The sequence below is a fragment of the Pseudorasbora parva genome, chromosome 8, assembly GCF_024679245.1.
Source record: "Pseudorasbora parva isolate DD20220531a chromosome 8, ASM2467924v1, whole genome shotgun sequence".
NCBI classification, from domain to species: domain Eukaryota; kingdom Metazoa; phylum Chordata; class Actinopteri; order Cypriniformes; family Gobionidae; genus Pseudorasbora; species Pseudorasbora parva.
This window is the reverse complement of record NC_090179.1, coordinates 47,307,925-47,325,888: the sequence shown is the minus strand read 5'-3', so window position 1 is coordinate 47,325,888 and position 17,964 is coordinate 47,307,925. Positions and strand designations below refer to the sequence as shown.

General features: G+C 38.5%; 1 protein-coding gene across 1 annotated transcript; it reads left to right on the top strand.

Moving 5' to 3' along the window:
* Positions 1 to 9,429: 9,429 nt before the first annotated feature.
* phox2a (paired like homeobox 2A) lies at positions 9,430 to 14,403 on the top strand. The gene is made up of 3 exons (XM_067451912.1): positions 9,430 to 9,843; positions 11,607 to 11,794; positions 13,868 to 14,403. Exons 1-3 carry the CDS (start codon positions 9,621 to 9,623, stop codon positions 14,312 to 14,314), a joined length of 858 nt encoding a protein of 285 aa, XP_067308013.1. The 5' UTR covers positions 9,430 to 9,620; the 3' UTR covers positions 14,315 to 14,403.
* The last annotated feature ends 3,561 nt before the right edge of the window (positions 14,404 to 17,964 follow it).

The following is a 17,964-nucleotide window of genomic DNA, read 5'->3' as shown; positions in this document are numbered from 1 at the left end:
ATATGTACCTTTAAGGTACTAACACACACTCTTAAAGTACTGACATGAACCTTTAAGGTACTAACACACACTCTTAAAGTACCGATATGTACCTTTAAGGTACTAACACACACTCTTAAAGTACCGATATGAACCTTTAAGTTACTAACACACACTCTTAAAAGTACCGATATGTACCTTTAAGGTACTAACACACACTCTTAAAGTACCGATATGAACCTTTAAGTTACTAACACACACTCTTAAAGTACCGATATGTACCTTTAAGGTACTAACACACACTCTTAAAGTACCGATATGTACCTTTAAGGTACTAACACACACTCTTAAAGTGCCGATATGTACCTTTAAGGTACTAACACACACTCTTAAAGTACTGACATGAACCTTTAAGGTACTAACACACACTCTTAAAGTACCGATATGTACCTTTAAGGTACTAACACACACTCTTAAAGTACCGATATGAACCTTTAAGTTACTAACACACACTCTTAAAGTACCGATATGTACCTTTAAGGTACTAACACACACTCTTAAAGTACCGATATGTACCTTTAAGGTACTAACACACACTCTTAAAGTACCGATATGTACCTTTAAGGTACTAACACACACTCTTAAAGTACCGATATGAACCTTTAAGGTACTAACACACACTCTTAAAGTACTGATATGAACCTTTAAGGTACTAACACACACTCTTAAAGTACCGATATGAACCTTTAAGGTACTAATACACACTCTTAAAGTACTGATATGTACCTTTAAGGTACTAATACACACTCTTAAAGTACTGATATGAACCTTTAAGGTACTAACACACACTCTTGAAGTACTGATATGTACCTTTAAGATACTAACACACACTCTTAAAGTACTGACATGAACCTTTAAGGTACTAACACACACTCTTAAAGTACTGATATGAACCTTTAAGGTACTAACACACACTCTTAAAGTACTGATATGAACCTTTAAGGTACTAATACACACTCTTAAAGTACTGATATGTACCTTTAAGGTACAATTACACACTCTTAAAGTACCGATATGTACCTTTAATGTACTAACACACACTCTTAAAGTACTGACATGAACCTTTAAGGTACTAACACACACTCTTAAAGTACTGACATGAACCTTTAAGGTTCTAACACACACTCTTAAAGTACTGATATGAACCTTTAAGGTACTAATACACACTCTTAAAGTACTGATATGTACCTTTAAGGTACAATTACACACTCTTAAAGTACCGATATGTACCTTTAATGTACTAACACACACTCTTAAAGTACTGACATGAACCTTTAAGGTACTAACACACACTCTTAAAGTACTGACATGAACCTTTAAGGTTCTAACACACACTCTTAAAGTACTGATATGAACCTTTAAGGTACTAACACACACTCTTGAAGTACTGATATTTACCTTTAAGATACTAACACACACTCTTAAAGTACTGACATGAACCTTTAAGGTACTAACACACACTCTTAAAGTACTGATATGAACCTTTAAGGTACTAACACACACTCTTAAAGTACTGATATGAACCTTTAAGGTACTAATACACACTCTTAAAGTACTGACATGAACCTTTAAGGTACTAACACACACTCTTAAAGTACTGATATGAACCTTTAAGGTACTAACACACACTCTTAAAGTACTGATATGAACCTTTAAGGTACTAACACACACTCTTAAAGTGCCGATATGAACCTTTAAGGTACTAATACACACTCTTAAAGTACTGATATGAACCTTTAAGGTACTAACACACACTCTTGAAGTACTGATATTTACCTTTAAGATACTAACACACACTCTTAAAGTACTGACATGAACCTTTAAGGTACTAACACACACTCTTAAAGTACTGATATGAACCTTTAAGGTACTAACACACACTCTTAAAGTACTGATATGAACCTTTAAGGTACTAACACACACTCTTAAAGTGCCGATATGAACCTTTAAGGTACTAATACACACTCTTAAAGTACTGATATGAACCTTTAAGGTACTAACACACACTCTTGAAGTACTGATATTTACCTTTAAGATACTAACACACACTCTTAAAGTACTGACATGAACCTTTAAGGTACTAACACACACTCTTAAAGTACTGATATGAACCTTTAAGGTACTAACACACACTCTTAAAGTACTGATATGAACCTTTAAGGTACTAATACACACTCTTAAAGTACTGATATGTACCTTTAAGGTACTAACACACACTCTTAAAGTACCGATATGTACCTTTAATGTACTAACACACACTCTTAAAGTACTGATATGAACCTTTAAGGTACTAACACACACTCTTAAAGTGCCGATATGTACCTTTAAGGTACTAACACACACTCTTAAAGTGCCGATATGAACCTTTAAGGTACTAACACACACTCTTAAAGTACCGATATGTACCTTTAAGGTACTAACACACACTCTTAAAGTGCCGATATGAACCTTTAAGGTACTAACACACACTCTTAAAGTACCGATATGTACCTTTAAGGTACTAACACACACTCTTAAAGTGCCGATATGTATCATTTAGGGGTTAGTAAGGTACAAAGATGTACCATTTGACGTTTGTACCTTAGGGTACCGCCCCAGTGACAGCACTGTATCCTTTTTTTCTGAGAGTGTAAGCGCCTTGTAGAATAACTTACAGATAATAAAAATAAATTAAAGTCGAGGCTGTTTCTGTGCTGTGGTTTGCCCGGAGCCAGACTGAAATAACTCATTACGTTTATTGGGATTGAGATGGTCGTTGAGCTTCAATCATTTTACCAAAGAAATGGTAGATTAGCGATCGGACTGTTCAGTTAAAATACGTCTGCAGTGATGGGTTGAGCTGAGAAGATGCTGTAGTAGCGGATCTCATGTTCCTGAGAGACTCTCCTTCAGCCTCTCAAGCAGGCAAATCACATTATAAACCGAGAGACGGAGTGTGTGTGTGTGTGTGTGTGTGTGTGTGTGTGTGTGTGTGTGTGTGTGTGTGTGTGTGTGTGTGTGTGTGTGTGTAATGATGATCCTCTACCACAGTCTGTGATCCGGCCTCTCTCTCACAAACACACACACACACACAGCCGTGAACGTCTCTCGTCCATTATCGTGTGTGTCCGTGTCTTTTAACGGCTGCTGCTCTCTCGTCTCTCTCTCTTCTGCTGGAGTCCCACCGGACAAACCTGCAGGAACACTGAGAATTATTGATTTACCATTTACAGGCCTGTAGCTCTGCATCTGAGAGATGAGAAATTACACTGAGAGAGAGAGAGAGAGAGAGAGAGAGAGAGAGAGAGAGAGAGAGAGAGAGAGAGAGAGAGACAGAGAGAGAGAGAGAGAGAGAGAGAGAGAGAGAGAGAGAGAGAGAGAGAGAGAGAGAGACACACAGAGAGAGAGAGAGAGAGAGAGAGAGAGAGAGAGAGAGAGAGAGAGAGAGAGAGACACAGAGAGAGAGAGAGAGAGAGAGAGAGAGAGAGAGAGACTCCAGTCTCCATTACTGAACTTGTGCTCTTGTAGTTTTTCACATTTTCATTCAGATTTATTTACATGATACACAAAATACTAAAAAATCTGACGGTTTTACCTCTACCTGCTGTATAAAATGCCATATTAGTGTGTGTGTGTGTGTGTGTGTGTGTGTGTGTTTGTTTTTGTGACATGAGGACCCAAATGTGTATAATGCCATGGGTATGACACAGGTATTACAGGAGAGGGTGAAATATGAGGACATTACCCATGGCCCCACTTTACAAAAGGCTTATAAATCACACAGGAGGAGTTTTTATGAGAAAGTAAAAATGCAGAGAGAGAGTGTGTGTGTGTGTGTGTGTGTGTGTGTGTGTGTGTGTGTGTGTGTGTGTGTGTGTGTGTGTGTGTGTGTGTGTGTGTGTGTGTGTGTGTGTGTGTGTGTGTGTGTGTGTGTGTGTGTGTGTGTGTGTGAATTCCTAAATAAAACGTTATTTATCATCCCGGTGAGTTTAAATATCGTGTCTCAAAAACGCTGTGACGTGAGCGTTCTGTTTTGTCGCCCGCGCTGTGTTGACTCCGTCATTGTTCTCTTTTGTCGTACTCTCGTGTGCGGTTTATTATTATTATTATTATTATTATCTATTGGGTGTGTTCTGTATACATCGTGTACACCTCTTTAAGAGCGTTCTTGTTTGTTACATCGCTACCTTGCGATATTTCCGTAAGCGTTCGCTTTTATCTCCGCGTAGCAGCCGTGTATTATGGCGAAGATAAATGGTGAGCGCATATGTGCCGTTCGAGGGCGGATATAATATCAGGTGTCTGTTACCTGATGATGTAACATAACTCTACTGTTCCCATCATTCGCTGTTCTATCTCAACACGAACATCTGTGCGCCGCACATGTCCAACCCGCGTTTCCCGCGACGCGCGCAGACGAACATGAGAGGGGAATCAAAGAGCCATGGCAGCGCAAGCAGCTTCTCTTCTGTCTCGTGTCTCTTTTTGAAAGACTAGGGGAAAAATCCATTCTGCCTAATTCAAAGCTTGCTCTGGGACAGCTCGCGTGGCAGATTGCCGGCTAATTAGTTTAGAGGAGAGTTTAATTTGATTAAGTTTGCACAGGTCCCGCGCAGCGCCGGTTGTGTCGGGCTCTGAGCGCGCGGGGCCCCGGAGCCCTGATCTGATTAACGCTTCTGCCCATTACAGCCTCTCCAGCTGCTGCCACAACACACACACACACACACACACACACACACACACACACACACGAGACACAACAGAAAGAAAGAATCGCTACATCTGATGCGGTTTTTGTTTTCCATTAATAAAATGACGTCAGTTTTCTTATAGCAACTTGAGAATGGCTAAACCGAGAGCGTTCTCTACAAAAAAAGTGTTTTATTTGGTCTAACATTTGCTATATATGCCTGTGTCCAGATTTAGACACGGTTCATTGTGGCCGTTTCAATTAACCGATTCCGTTAAAGCATTTGACAAAAATGGATCGCTCGTTTATGTTTGAAAATAGAAAAATTGGTAACGCGTTTATTTGAAGGTGATATCGATACACCGCTTACTATAGTAATGACAGTATGTAAATTATGCAAAATTACAAGTAACTAACCCTAAACCAAACACTAACCATGACTCTGAGTACATTAATATTATATTTTTTTTAAGGAAGGCTACATACGTCACCTAATAAAGAATAAAATAATATATTAGAAAAATAGAATCCAGGAGGTTCTATGGGCGATTGGGGATAGGGGAAACACATAGGTGCTTTTAAAGATTAATCACTTAAATGATTATTATTGGTTATTTTTACAGACCAAATTTCAATAAATGAGTCTCGATGGCTTAGAAATGGTATAGTATTCACAGATGAGTCGAGTGCTAGAGCTTCTGGCACTTTACATTTGAATTTTGACAGTTGCAGATTGAATTTATATATTTTTTAATTTTCACCGTTGGAGATTTATTTTATTTTTAAAAATTTTGAGCGTTGGAGTTTAAACTGTTTTTAAATTTGACCGTTGGAGTTTAAACTGTTTTTAAATGTGACCGTTGGAGTTTAAACTGTTGTTTTTTGACGGTTAGAGTTCGAACAGTCTGGGCTCATTTAAACATTCCCCGTTTGATCGTCATTTGTAGGAATGGCGTCTAAATCATTCAGAAGATGTTTTTTTTTTTTTCATCACTCTTTGTGTTTCGGGCGCAACAGTTTTGTGTTCTGAAAGTGTTTCTCCTCTTTATTTGCCGTTGTGGATCAGAAGTCAGCCCCGGGGACACGGGCCCGTCTGCTCGGTGTCAGGGGTGAGTTTACCGGAGAACTGAACCGGACTCACGCGCTAATCTCTTCAAAGCCGCTCGCGCACATCTGACTTTCAAATCCGAGTGTTTGTCTTGAAAATGGGCCCTAATCCCGACCCGACTCAGTCAGACCAGCACCTTTAAAATTCATTGGCGATTAGCGGAAACAGTAACGAGGCTCTTTCTCATTCATGGCGCTTGTGTAAATAACGGCGCTGTGATTGACAGCTGAGGTCTGTGATTGACAGCTCTCCGGTGGCTCAGGCCCGAGCGCTTCCCCTTTTTCATTTTTTGATGGATTCTGGCATGCCGCTGTTGATCGATAGTTACACTAACCAGCGTTTAACATGAGTGCACTTACAGAGGCAGCATTCATTTCTCCTGGAGTTCTGAAACACTCATATTTTGCTTTGCCATCACACGCACACACACAAAAAAAGACATTTTCCGCGCACAAAATAAATATATAAATGAAAAGCGCAGGGTCTCGTGCTCTCCGGGACTAATTGAATTGTGTTTGGGTTGGTTTGGTTTGGCTGACAGTAATCGCATCCGATGGTCGGGCCATTAAAGCGAGGCGTGCGCGCGTCTCCCGGTGACCGATCACTGCTGAATGCAGATTGAGCTAATGAGAGAGAGAGATTGATGAGAGAGAGAGAGAAAGAGAGGGATGAAGGATCGGGAACGGATGAGACGCGAGCCGTCTGCGTCAGGCACGGTGACCCGTCTGATACCCGCCGGCGCGTGGATGGAGCGGGTGGCGCGAGATTCACGAAACATATGCGCGCTCATTTGTTTGTTTAACCATTTTTGTTGGCCAGTTAACAAAAAGTCTTATTAAATAAACAAAAGAATCAGCAAAAAATAGGCTACCGAACTGGATATTACAGTGAAATAACGCTGAATCATTTCTCATGACGCACACGAAACGTACAACAACAAAAGAAGATGAACTCCAACCGTCAAATAAAAAACCCGTCAAAATTCAAACTCCAACTGTCAAATTTAAACACATAAATAAAAGAAAACTCCAACGGTAAAAATACAAATTCAAACTGCAACTGTCAAAATTAGACAGTTCGTTTTTTCTTCGTTTTATTTCGTTAATGTTTCTTTAACAGAATCTTCCCATTGCACATAAGATTCGTCAGATTATTAAAATCCTCCAAAAATGTTTATTTTTATTTATTTAAGAGCTGATCACTGAAAGGTTTTTTATTTAAAACAGTGAAGCTCTAATATTAGACTAATTATTTTGGTATATTCCTTCTTTAAGTTGCATATTAATAATGACATATTTCGTGTGTGCTATTGAGTATTTAACAATGGAACCAATACTGAAATATGTCACACACACACACACACACACACACACACACACACACACACACACACACACACACACACACACACACTCTCTCTCTCTCTCTCTCTCTCTCTCTCTCTCTCTCTCTCTCTCTCTCTCTCTCTCTCTCTCTCTGCCCCTAAACCATCATACACACACACACACACTGCCCCTAAACCTACCCATCACACACACACACACACACACACTGCCCCTAAACCTACCCATCACACACACACACACACACACGCACACACACACACACACACACACACACACAGCCCCTAAACCTACCCATTACACACACACACACTGCCCCTAAACCTACCCATCACACACACACACACACACACACACACACACACACACACACACACACAGCCCCTAAACCTACCCATTACACACACACACACACACACACACACACACACACACACTGCCCCTAAACCTACCCATCACACACACACACACACACACACACACACACACACACACACACACACACACACACACACACACAGCCCCTAAACCTACCCATTACACACACACACACACTGCCCCTAAACCTACCCATCACACACACACACACACACACACACACTGCCCCTAAACCTACCCATTACACACACATACACACACACTGCCCCTAAACCTGCCCATCACACACATACACACAGCCCCTAAACCTACCCATCACACACACATACACACACACTGCCCCTAAACCTGCCCATCACACACACTCAAAAAAACTCCTCCTGTGTGATTTATAAGCCTTTTGTAAAGTGGGGCCATGGGTAATGTCCTCATATTTCACCCTCTCCTGTAATACCTGTGTCATACCCATGGCATTATACACATTTGGGTCCTCATATGTCACAAAAACACACACACACACACACACACACACACACACACACACACACACACACACACACACACACACACACACACACACACAGGTGTATTCGGAGCTCTCCTCAAGTGTCAACACTGAGGTGCCGCTGAAAGGTTTCCGTCCCGGAGTCCGTGGCGACTTGTTGCTGTCGTGTGTGTATCGTCACGTCCCGGTCCAGACGTTAATCCGCGGGTGACGCGCATGATGCGGCCGCTGAAGGATGGAGTTTGAGAGGCTCATCCGCCGCCACCGCTCACGCGAAATCAGACAAATGCGCCATGACGCGCCGCGCGGGATAACTGAGTTACGCGCGCATGCAGCGAGAGCGCGCGAGGGTTACCGGGTCAAAAGTCAAAGCGAACACCCCAATCCATGACACATCTGGCGGCTGCATAAAAATACAGCTCCAGTTAAACGCGATTATTATTGCATCATTCCGAGATGTGATGTTTATGCATATTAAATATGATCGCTTGGATAAAATGGCGCTTCCGATGAAAACGGATCGAACGCAATTATCATCATTAATAACTGTGCTTTATTTTATATCGGCCTCTGAATGCGGAGCTCAACTCGAGGGGGTTTAAATAAAGGCCATTATTGGCGAAATCAAATTAAACTTCCTCTCGCACTACCACCAGAGCCGCATTAAAGCTCAAACAATCCCACAATTCATTTAGCGCGAGCGCGAGAGGACTCTTGAAAACTCGCCCTTAATGCCATTAGTCGAGTCATTAATAGTCATTTATTTAGCGTAATATTTGCGCGCGGCTCCGTTTTGAGAGAGGCGTAAAATGCACAAAGAAGATGAGATGGTGAGGATGAGGATGGAAAGGGTTAATGCGGTGTGTGTGTGTGTGTGTGTGTGTGTGTGTGTGTGTGTGTGTGTGTGTGTGTGTGTGTGTGTGTGTGTGTGTGTGTGTGTGTGTGTGTGTGTGGGCATGTTTTTGTGACATATGAGGACCCAAATGTGTGTAATGCCATGGGTATGACACAGGTATTACAGGAGAGGGTGAAATATGAGGACATTACCCATGGCCCCACTTTACAAAAGGCTTATAAATCACACAGGAGGAGTTTTTATGAGAAAGTAAAAATGCAGAATGTGTGTGTGTGTGTGTGTGTGTGTGTGTGTGTGTGTGTGTGTGTGTGTGTGTGTGTGTGTGTGTGTGTGTGTGTGTGTGTGTGTGTGTGTGATGGGTAGGTTTAGGGGTAGTGTAAGGGGATAGTAAATACGGTATGTACAGTATAAAAACCATTACGCCTATGGAATGTCCCCACATGTCACAAAAACAAACGTGTGTGTGTGTGTGCGTGTGTGTGTGTGTGTGTGTGCATGCATGGAGGAGCAGAGGGGAGGAGGCGCTCAGAACTGAGACATTGTCATGCAAACCGAGACCACCGCCTCGCCATTGTCTCGCGGACTCCAACTTTATTATAAACACACCGCGAGCCGCCCGGTTCAGCAGAGCACCGGAACCCGGGCACCGAGAGACTTTCGCGGACTCATTCGACCCAACCTCGCCTCACTCGCACCCGCGTCTCCGTCCATCCGCCCTCCACATGTACAAAATGGATTACTCGTACCTGAACACGTATGACTCGTGCATGGCGGCGATGGAGGCGTCGGCGTACGCGGACTTTAACTCGTGCAGTCAGAACAACGCGTTCCAGTACAACCCGATCCGGAGCGGCTTCAGCTCCAGCGCGGGGTGCGCGCCGCTCGGTCCCGCGAGCTGCACTCTGGGCGCGCTGAGAGAGCACCAGCCCGCGCCCTACTCCACAGGTAACACACACACACACACTACCCATCACAGGAAACATTCTGCATTTTTACTTTCTCATAAAAACTCCTCCTGTGTGATTTATAACCCTTTTGTAAAGTGGGGCCATGAGTAATGTCCTCATATTTCACCCTCTCCTTGTGTCATACCCATCATTATACACATTTGTGTCCTGATATTTCACGAAAACGCACACACACACACACTTCAAGTGCAGTGTGACTTACTGGAAAGAACAGGTGTCAAATGTGAAGCGCGCGAGTTACTGTCTATTTTCTCTTAGATTAACACAGTGCCGAGTTTAGCGTGTTAAAAAACGTTCCAAAGGTGTTTATTCTGATGACGTTTTTTGGAACTTTCGATGATCACGTTCTAAAATAACCGTTTGTTTTTAAAATTCGTTTGAAGAACATAAAAAAAAATAAAAAATCCGTTGGTTCTTCGATGCCGTTAAAAAAAGCCGTTATTTTTAAAAGAGCTCGTATATTCGGTAAAATAGTTGATACCCAGTTTGCAAAAAAAAAAAAAAAAAAATCAAACGAATTTTAAGGTTTGATTTAATTCAATTAAAAATGACGTCGTGTGATTTTGCGTGCAAATCAGTTTAAAGTAATTAATCGAATTCTGCCTCACGGCTCTGTAATGAAAGAGAGCGTTTATTGGACAGAAAATGAGGAGCGATTTCATCCCGTCTCCACTGATATTACTGTGCGGTAAATGCAAATTATAGGCCTTTTTAGGAAAACTAGCCATGGTTTTTTTTTTTTGGTAAAGTGTTTTACTGGCTAAATGATTGCCATTTATATAACCACACTTAGAGTAGCAAATCCATGGCTAATGTGTGGTTAACTATAATAACCATGTTTTTTTTAATTATTGTTATTAATTTGTAGTAAAACCATGGTTCATTTACGTATAACATTTCGCATAATTCTCCACGGAAGATGTGTTATTTTAAAGTCTGTCATTTTAAAATAAAATATATGATTTAATAATAATAATAATAATAATAATAATAATAATAATAATAAAACACTTTAGTATGGGGAACACATTCACTATTATCTCCGACTTTTGCCTCAATAATCTCCTAATTTACTGCTTATTTATAGTTAGTAAGGTAGTTTTTGTAGCGGTTAAGTTTAGGTATTGGGTCGGATTAAGGGATGTAGAATAAGCTCATGCAGAATAAGGCATTAATATGAGCTTTAGAAGTGCTCATAAACAGACAATATCATAGGAATATGCATGATCATAAGCAACTAACTGAATTCTAAAATTAAGTGTTACCATAAAATCTAGGAATGCACTGGCGCAAATATATTTCATGGCACTGGTTTTCCACCGAATTAAACGCAAAAATATAAATCTATCGAATATCCAATTATTCAAGAATGAAAGGGTTTTGTTTTAAAAAGACATTATTAGTCTGAAGAACATTTTTAACCCAATGGTTGAGTTTTTCCATATTTAACCAACATCTGGGTTAAATCAACTCGGCTGTTTTTTTTGTGTGTGTGTGTGTGTGTGTGTTAAATGCACGTTTTTAAAGGTTCTTCATGGAATCATTAATGCCGATAACACCCCAAATTTTAATCAAAATGATATCTGTTAATGCTTTAATAGACCTGAGCTGACAATGGACAGTTGTATTTTTTTTTTATTTTTTTTTTTTTTGAAAAATGAACGCGAATGGATTTGTTTGGTGTAATTCTTTTCCCCGCGCGCGGCAGAAATGCTCACCGGTGTCCGTTTGATCTTTCAGTCCCGTACAAGTTTTTCTCGGACCCGTCCGGTCTGAACGAGAAGCGGAAGCAGCGGCGGATCCGCACGACCTTCACGAGCTCTCAGCTGAAGGAGCTCGAGCGCGTGTTCGCGGAGACGCATTACCCGGACATATACACGCGCGAGGAGCTCGCGCTGAAGATCGACCTGACGGAGGCGCGCGTGCAGGTGAGACACACACACACACACATCTTCGGAAGCCTTAATCCATAACATAACACTATGAATCGTCCGCTATATGTGATATTTTGGGCCCCTTCCAAATGTAATTAATGGAGTTGATTTGATCAGAGTGATTGATGGCAGATCCAGATTGTGTGTGCAACGCTAATATTTCTAAAGCATTTATTCATCTTAGTTAATGTCAATTTTAGCATCAAGGCAAGATGAATAAGATAAAATATTACTATATATCACCATACTTCCCCAACTGATTGATTACAAAAAAACAAGTTATGTTTAAATATGCAAATTAGCGTTATCTTAAATATGCGATAATAAAAAGAACAAAAAAATCTGAACATATGATTGAAAATTTACTGTTTTGATTTTGTTGATAGATTAGATTCAACGTTTTTTAGAGAGGGGATTTGGGATTTCTTTTTTTTAATCACTCAATAAAAAAATAAAATATTGTGAAATGGCCAGAAAATATGTTTTTACCATGTTTTTTTGGAGTAAAATATTATTAAAAACCAGGTGAATGATGTTATGAACAAATCCTTCACAGCAATCCTTCAGAATATAGATATGAATAAACCTCTAAGTTTTGGTCTGTGTAGGTGATGCAGAAGTGGAGGAACAACTCTGAAAAGATATGAACTGAGACTGAAATATACTGACGCAAATAGAGAAAGTGCTATAAAAGATACATTTAAAAATGTGTTGTTCATTATCCTGAAAAAAACACTCTATGAAAAGCTAAAAATCTCAGATGGATGACTGTGTGTTTGCCTGTAGTGTCTCACCTTCATAATAAAGCTTCCGAAAGGGTTTCGTTTTTGAAGCGATGCATTAGAACCATTTTTGGTCAGTCCTTAAAAAAGACCTTTATTCTTCATCTAAAGAACATTTTTAAGAGCTTTAACCCAAATTTGTGTAAAATATGGACAAATCCAGCCATTGGGTTAATTTTTTTAAATTAAATTTTTAACCCAATGGGTGAGTTCGACCCAAATTTGGGTAAAACCAACCCATTTTTTTTTTCTTTGTGTAATGCAAGTTTTTAAAGGTTCTTCATGGAACCGCCAATGCCGATAAAACCCCACATTTTAATTAAAATTATGTTTGTTAATTCTTTAACAGACCCGAGCTAACAATGGACAGTTGTATTTTCATTAGCTGACGTTAATAAAGATGCCGTACGCTCATTCTTAGTCAACGCATTGCCTAATTGTGAATTATATCATCACTCATCCTCAGGTTTGGTTCCAGAACCGACAGGCCAAGTTCTGAAAACAAGACCGAAAGGGTTTTGTTTTGGCAGCGATGCTTTTTGATCAGACCTTAAAAAAGACATTTATTCTTCGTCTGAAGAACATTTTTAAGAGCCTTAATGCAAATCTGTGTAAAATATTGGCAAATCCAGCCAGTGGGTTAATTTTTTTAAATTACATTTTTAACCCAATAGGTGAGTTTGTCTATATTTGAACTAAAACATTTTTTTTTTTTTTTGTGAAATGCAAGTTTTTAAAGGTTCTTCATGGAACCATCAATGCTGATAAAACCCCAAATTTGAATTAAAATATCTGTTAATTCTTTAACAGACCTGAGTTGACAATAGACCGTTGTATTTTAATTATCTGACGTTAATAAAGATATTGTATGTAGATGTATGACAGTGTTTTTGCCTTGTTAGTGTCTCACCTTAATAAAATTTCCAAAAGGGCTTTGTTTTTGCAGCGATGCTTTTTGGTCAGACCTTAAAACAGACATTTATTGTTAGTCTGAAGAAAATTTTAACCCAATAGGTGAGTTTGTCTATATTTAACCCAAATTTGGGCTAAAAAAAACCTGCCGTTTTTTTTTTGTGTGTGTGTGAAATGCAAGTTTTTAAAGGTTCTTCATGGAACCACCAATGCGATAAAACCCTAACTTCTAATCAAAAATTATATATGTTAATGCTTTAACAGAACTGAGCTGACAATGGACAGTTGTATTTTCATTAGCTGACGTTAATAAAGATATCGTATGCTCAGTCTTAGTTAACGCATTGCCTAATTGTGAATGATATTCTCACAGGTTTGGTTCCAGAACCGACGGGCCAAGTTCCGAAAACAAGAACGCGCCGCCAACTCTAAAGGCGCGAACGGCGGCTCAGGCACCAAGAAGCCCGGAGAGACTCGCTCTTCATCCGAGGACGACGAGTCGAAAGAGTCGACGTGCAGCCCGACGCCCGACAGCACGAATGCGGCCAGCATGGGCAGCCCCGGGGGGGCGAGCCTGAGCCCCAGCCCCGTCTCCGGAGCCCCCGCCGCCTTCTCCAGCGCCTCCATCTCACCCTCCATCCAGCAGGGCCTGAAGGGCTCGGCGTGGCCCAGCCTCGGCTCCGGCGCGGCGGCCGCGGTGCACACGCAGGACCTGCTGAAGGCCTGGCAGCCCGCGGACAATATGGCGTCCGGCCCGTTCGCCGGCGTTCTGTCCTCCTTCCACCGAAAACCAAACACAATCAAGACCAACCTCTTCTAGAGACTCTGTGTCTCTCACTCCATCTCTTATTCTGCTGGGTTGTGTGTATACACTGCAAAAATGCTCTTCTTACTCAGTATTTTTGTCTTGTTTCTAGTCCAAACATCTAAAAATTCTTAAAACAAGAAGTATTTACTAGACAAGCAAAAGTAATTGTCTTGTTTTGGGACAAAATAACTCAAAATTAAGAGTTTTTGCTTAAAATAAGATCAATAATCTGCCAATGGGGTGAGAAAAATAATCTTAATTCAAACAGAAAACAAGATTATTTTTCTCACCCTATTGGCAGATTATTTATCTTATTTTAAGCAAAAACTCTCTTCATTTTGAGTTATTTGTCCGAAAACAAGACAGTAATTTGTACTTGTCTAGTAAATGTTTCTTAATGTAAGAATTTTTAGATATTTTGACTAGAAACAAGACAAAAATACTGAGTAAAAAAAGCATTTTCTGCAGTGTAGAACTTCTTCAGTAAGGTCTCATGAGTTGACTTTAGTTCAGTGAAACATGCAAAAAATGCTCTTCTTACTTCTCATCATTTTGTCGTTTCTAGTCTAAATATCTAACAATTCTTACAACCAAGACCAACCTCTTCTAGAGACTCTGCTGGGTCCTGTGTGTACACTGCAAAAAATGCAAAAGTAATTGTCTTGTTTTGGGAAAAATAACTCAATATGAAGAGAGTTTTTGGTTAAAATAAGATAAATAATCTGCCAATGGGGTGAGAAAAATAATCTTGTTTTCTGTTTGAATTAAGATTATTTTTCTCACCCCATTGGCAGATTATTTATCTTATTTTAAGCAAAAACTATCTCCATTTTGAGTTATTTTTTGCCAAAATAAGACAATTTTACTTCTCTGGTAAATGTCTCTTAATGTAAGAAATGGTAGATATTTTGACTTGAAACAAGACAAAAATACTAAGTAAGGAAATAATTTTTTGCAGTGTGTTAGGACTAACTCTAACTTTAAATGTTCCCATTGTGGGGTAATTTCATGGATTTAGCTTCAATTCATTCACTTAGTTTTAATTTGATTTAAATTGTATGAATTAAGCAGCACATAAAGAAACTTTATCACTAGAAAAAAAATGAAATAACCGTTAAACATGAAATTATCATGCACTCTTTTTGGCATGAGCGAGTTGTATTGAGAACCTTCATGTCTAATGTAATTCACATTAGTTTTTTAATTGCATGCTTTTTTAAGTAAAGTCAACTAATTAGAGCTTACAGTGATGAATACTGCGGCATTTAATCATCTTAGTTAATGTTGATGTCAATTACTAATACATTTTTAGCATCAAACGTTGTATTTGTTCAAATGAAGGTTCTATATTTGGCATCAAACCTTCAACATCCGTTCTTTAGATTATTAAAATAGTTTTAAAAATTATTATTTTTTGACATTATTGTGGAAAAAAACAGGTGCAGCTTTTGAACTAACATGATCAAACAACGAGCAGCCGTGATTTTTATGATCTAGCATTTAGTGTTAATAAATGCTGTAATAATATACTTTTCATTATTAGTTCATGTTAAAAAATGCATTACCTAAAGTTAACAAGTGAGACCTTATTGTGAAGTGTTTAAGTTATTGTCATGTTGAACTTGTGGGCGCTTCTGTTGTGTGTGTGTGTGTGTGTGTGTGTGTGTGTGTGTGTGTGTGTGTGTGTGTGGGTTCTATGCTCCATCTTGTGTTCATCTCTTACAGCTGCAATCTTTTCCTTTTAACAGTCACCTGAGGATCTTTAACCCTGAAGATCTGCATTGAATGGTCATTTTCAGTAAATCACTTCTTCATTTCCTCTTAAATGAAGGTCTAACATTTAGTCCAGAATGAGAAATCAACTCTTAAAACATGCATCACATGTTGAACCTGCTTAGAAACGTCTTTTCTCTGTCTGATGAATTATCATGTGGTTCTTTGCTGATGCTCTTTGAAGACTGTGTGTGAGTGTGTGTGTGTGTGTGTGTGTGTGTGTGTGTGTGTGTGTGTGTGTGTGTGTGTGTGTGTGTGTGTGTGTGTGTGTGTGTGTGTGTGTGTGTGTGTGAGTGTGTGTGTGAGTGTGTGAGAGTGTGAATGTATGCGTGTGACCCCAGAAACAAGCATAGTTAAGCAACTTGTAGTTAATTTATTGAAGGAAAAAACTAAGCAAAAAAAAAAAAAAAAAATGTTGGGATGTTTTTTTAAGCTAGGCTTTTATTGAGAAATATTTTGTAAATATTAATATAAATACGATGTAGTTTCTTCTTTTTTTAATGTTTACTGGCTCCAGTGCACGCCATGTGTTTCATGAATGATCTGCTGTATATAATCCATAAAAATGACAAAATAAAGAGTTAAAATTAACCGCTCCGGTCTAATCTCATTCACTGCCTCTGATTCAGACTCAGTGGAAGCACAGAATATCAGCATCATGTATTCAGGAGTTATTACAGTGCAATTTTGTTTTTGTTTTTGAGTAGAACAAGAAATGAACTAGCCAATTTTTAATATCATTGGATAAAAGTGAATTTATTCAATTATCACAAATAGTCAAAGTGGACAAAAAAATCTAAACATGACAGTGTATACTATTACATAAACTGAATTTAATCAATTATCACAATATGGACAAAAAATCTAAATATGACAGTGTATAATATTACATGAAAATTAATTAATTTAATTATCACAAAAAGTAAAAATGGACAAATCAAGAAAATTACGACAGTGTATACGATTACGTAAAAGTGAATTTATTCAATTATCACAGAAACTCAAAATGGAGAAAACAAGAAAATTACGACAGTGTATACTATTACGTAAAAGTGAATTTATTCAATTATCACAAAGTCAAAATGGACAAAACAAGAAATTTACGACAGTGTATAACGTAAAAGTGAATTTATTCAATTATCACAAAAAGTTAAAATGGACAAAACAAGAAAGTTACGACAGTGTATACTATTACGTAAAAGTGAATTTATTCAATTATCACAAAAAGTCAAATTGGACAAAACAATCAAATTACGACAGTGTATACTATTACGTAAAAGTGAATTTATTCAATTATCACAAAAAGTAAAAATGGACAAAACAAGAAATTTACGACAGTGTATACTATTACGTAAAAGTGAATTTATTCAATTATCACAAAAAGTCAAAATGGACAAAACAAGAATATTACGACAGTGTATACTATTACGTAAAAGTGAATTTATTCAATTATCACAAAAAGTCAAAATGGACAAAACAAGAAATTTACGACAGTGTATAACGTAAAAGTGAATTTATTCAATTATCACAAAAAGTTAAAATGGACAAAACAAGAAAGTTACGACAGTGTATACTATTACGTAAAAGTGAATTTATTCAATTATCACAAAAAGTAAAATTGGACAAAACAATCAAATTACGACAGTGTATACTATTACGTAAAAGTGAATTTATTCAATTATCACAAAAAGTCAAAAATGACAAAACAAGAAAATTACGACAGTGTATTCTATTACGTAAAAGTGAATTTATTCAATTATCACAAAAAGTCAAAATGGACAAAACAATCAAATTACGACAGTGTATACTATTACGTAAAAGTGAATTTATTCAATTATCACAAAGTCAAATTGGACAAAACAATCAAATTACGACAGTGTATACTATTA

What these genes read in the sequence shown, in the direction of transcription:
- phox2a (XM_067451912.1), top strand. Translation starts at nt 9,621, where the DNA reads ATGTACAAAATGGATTACTCGTACCTGAACACGTATGACTCGTGCATG. An exon ending in GCCCGCGCCCTACTCCACAG is followed by an intron (nt 9,844 to 11,606) that starts GTAACACACACA and finishes TTGATCTTTCAG; the next exon opens with TCCCGTACAAGTTTTTCTCG. An exon ending in TGACGGAGGCGCGCGTGCAG is followed by an intron (nt 11,795 to 13,867) that starts GTGAGACACACA and finishes ATATTCTCACAG; the next exon opens with GTTTGGTTCCAGAACCGACG.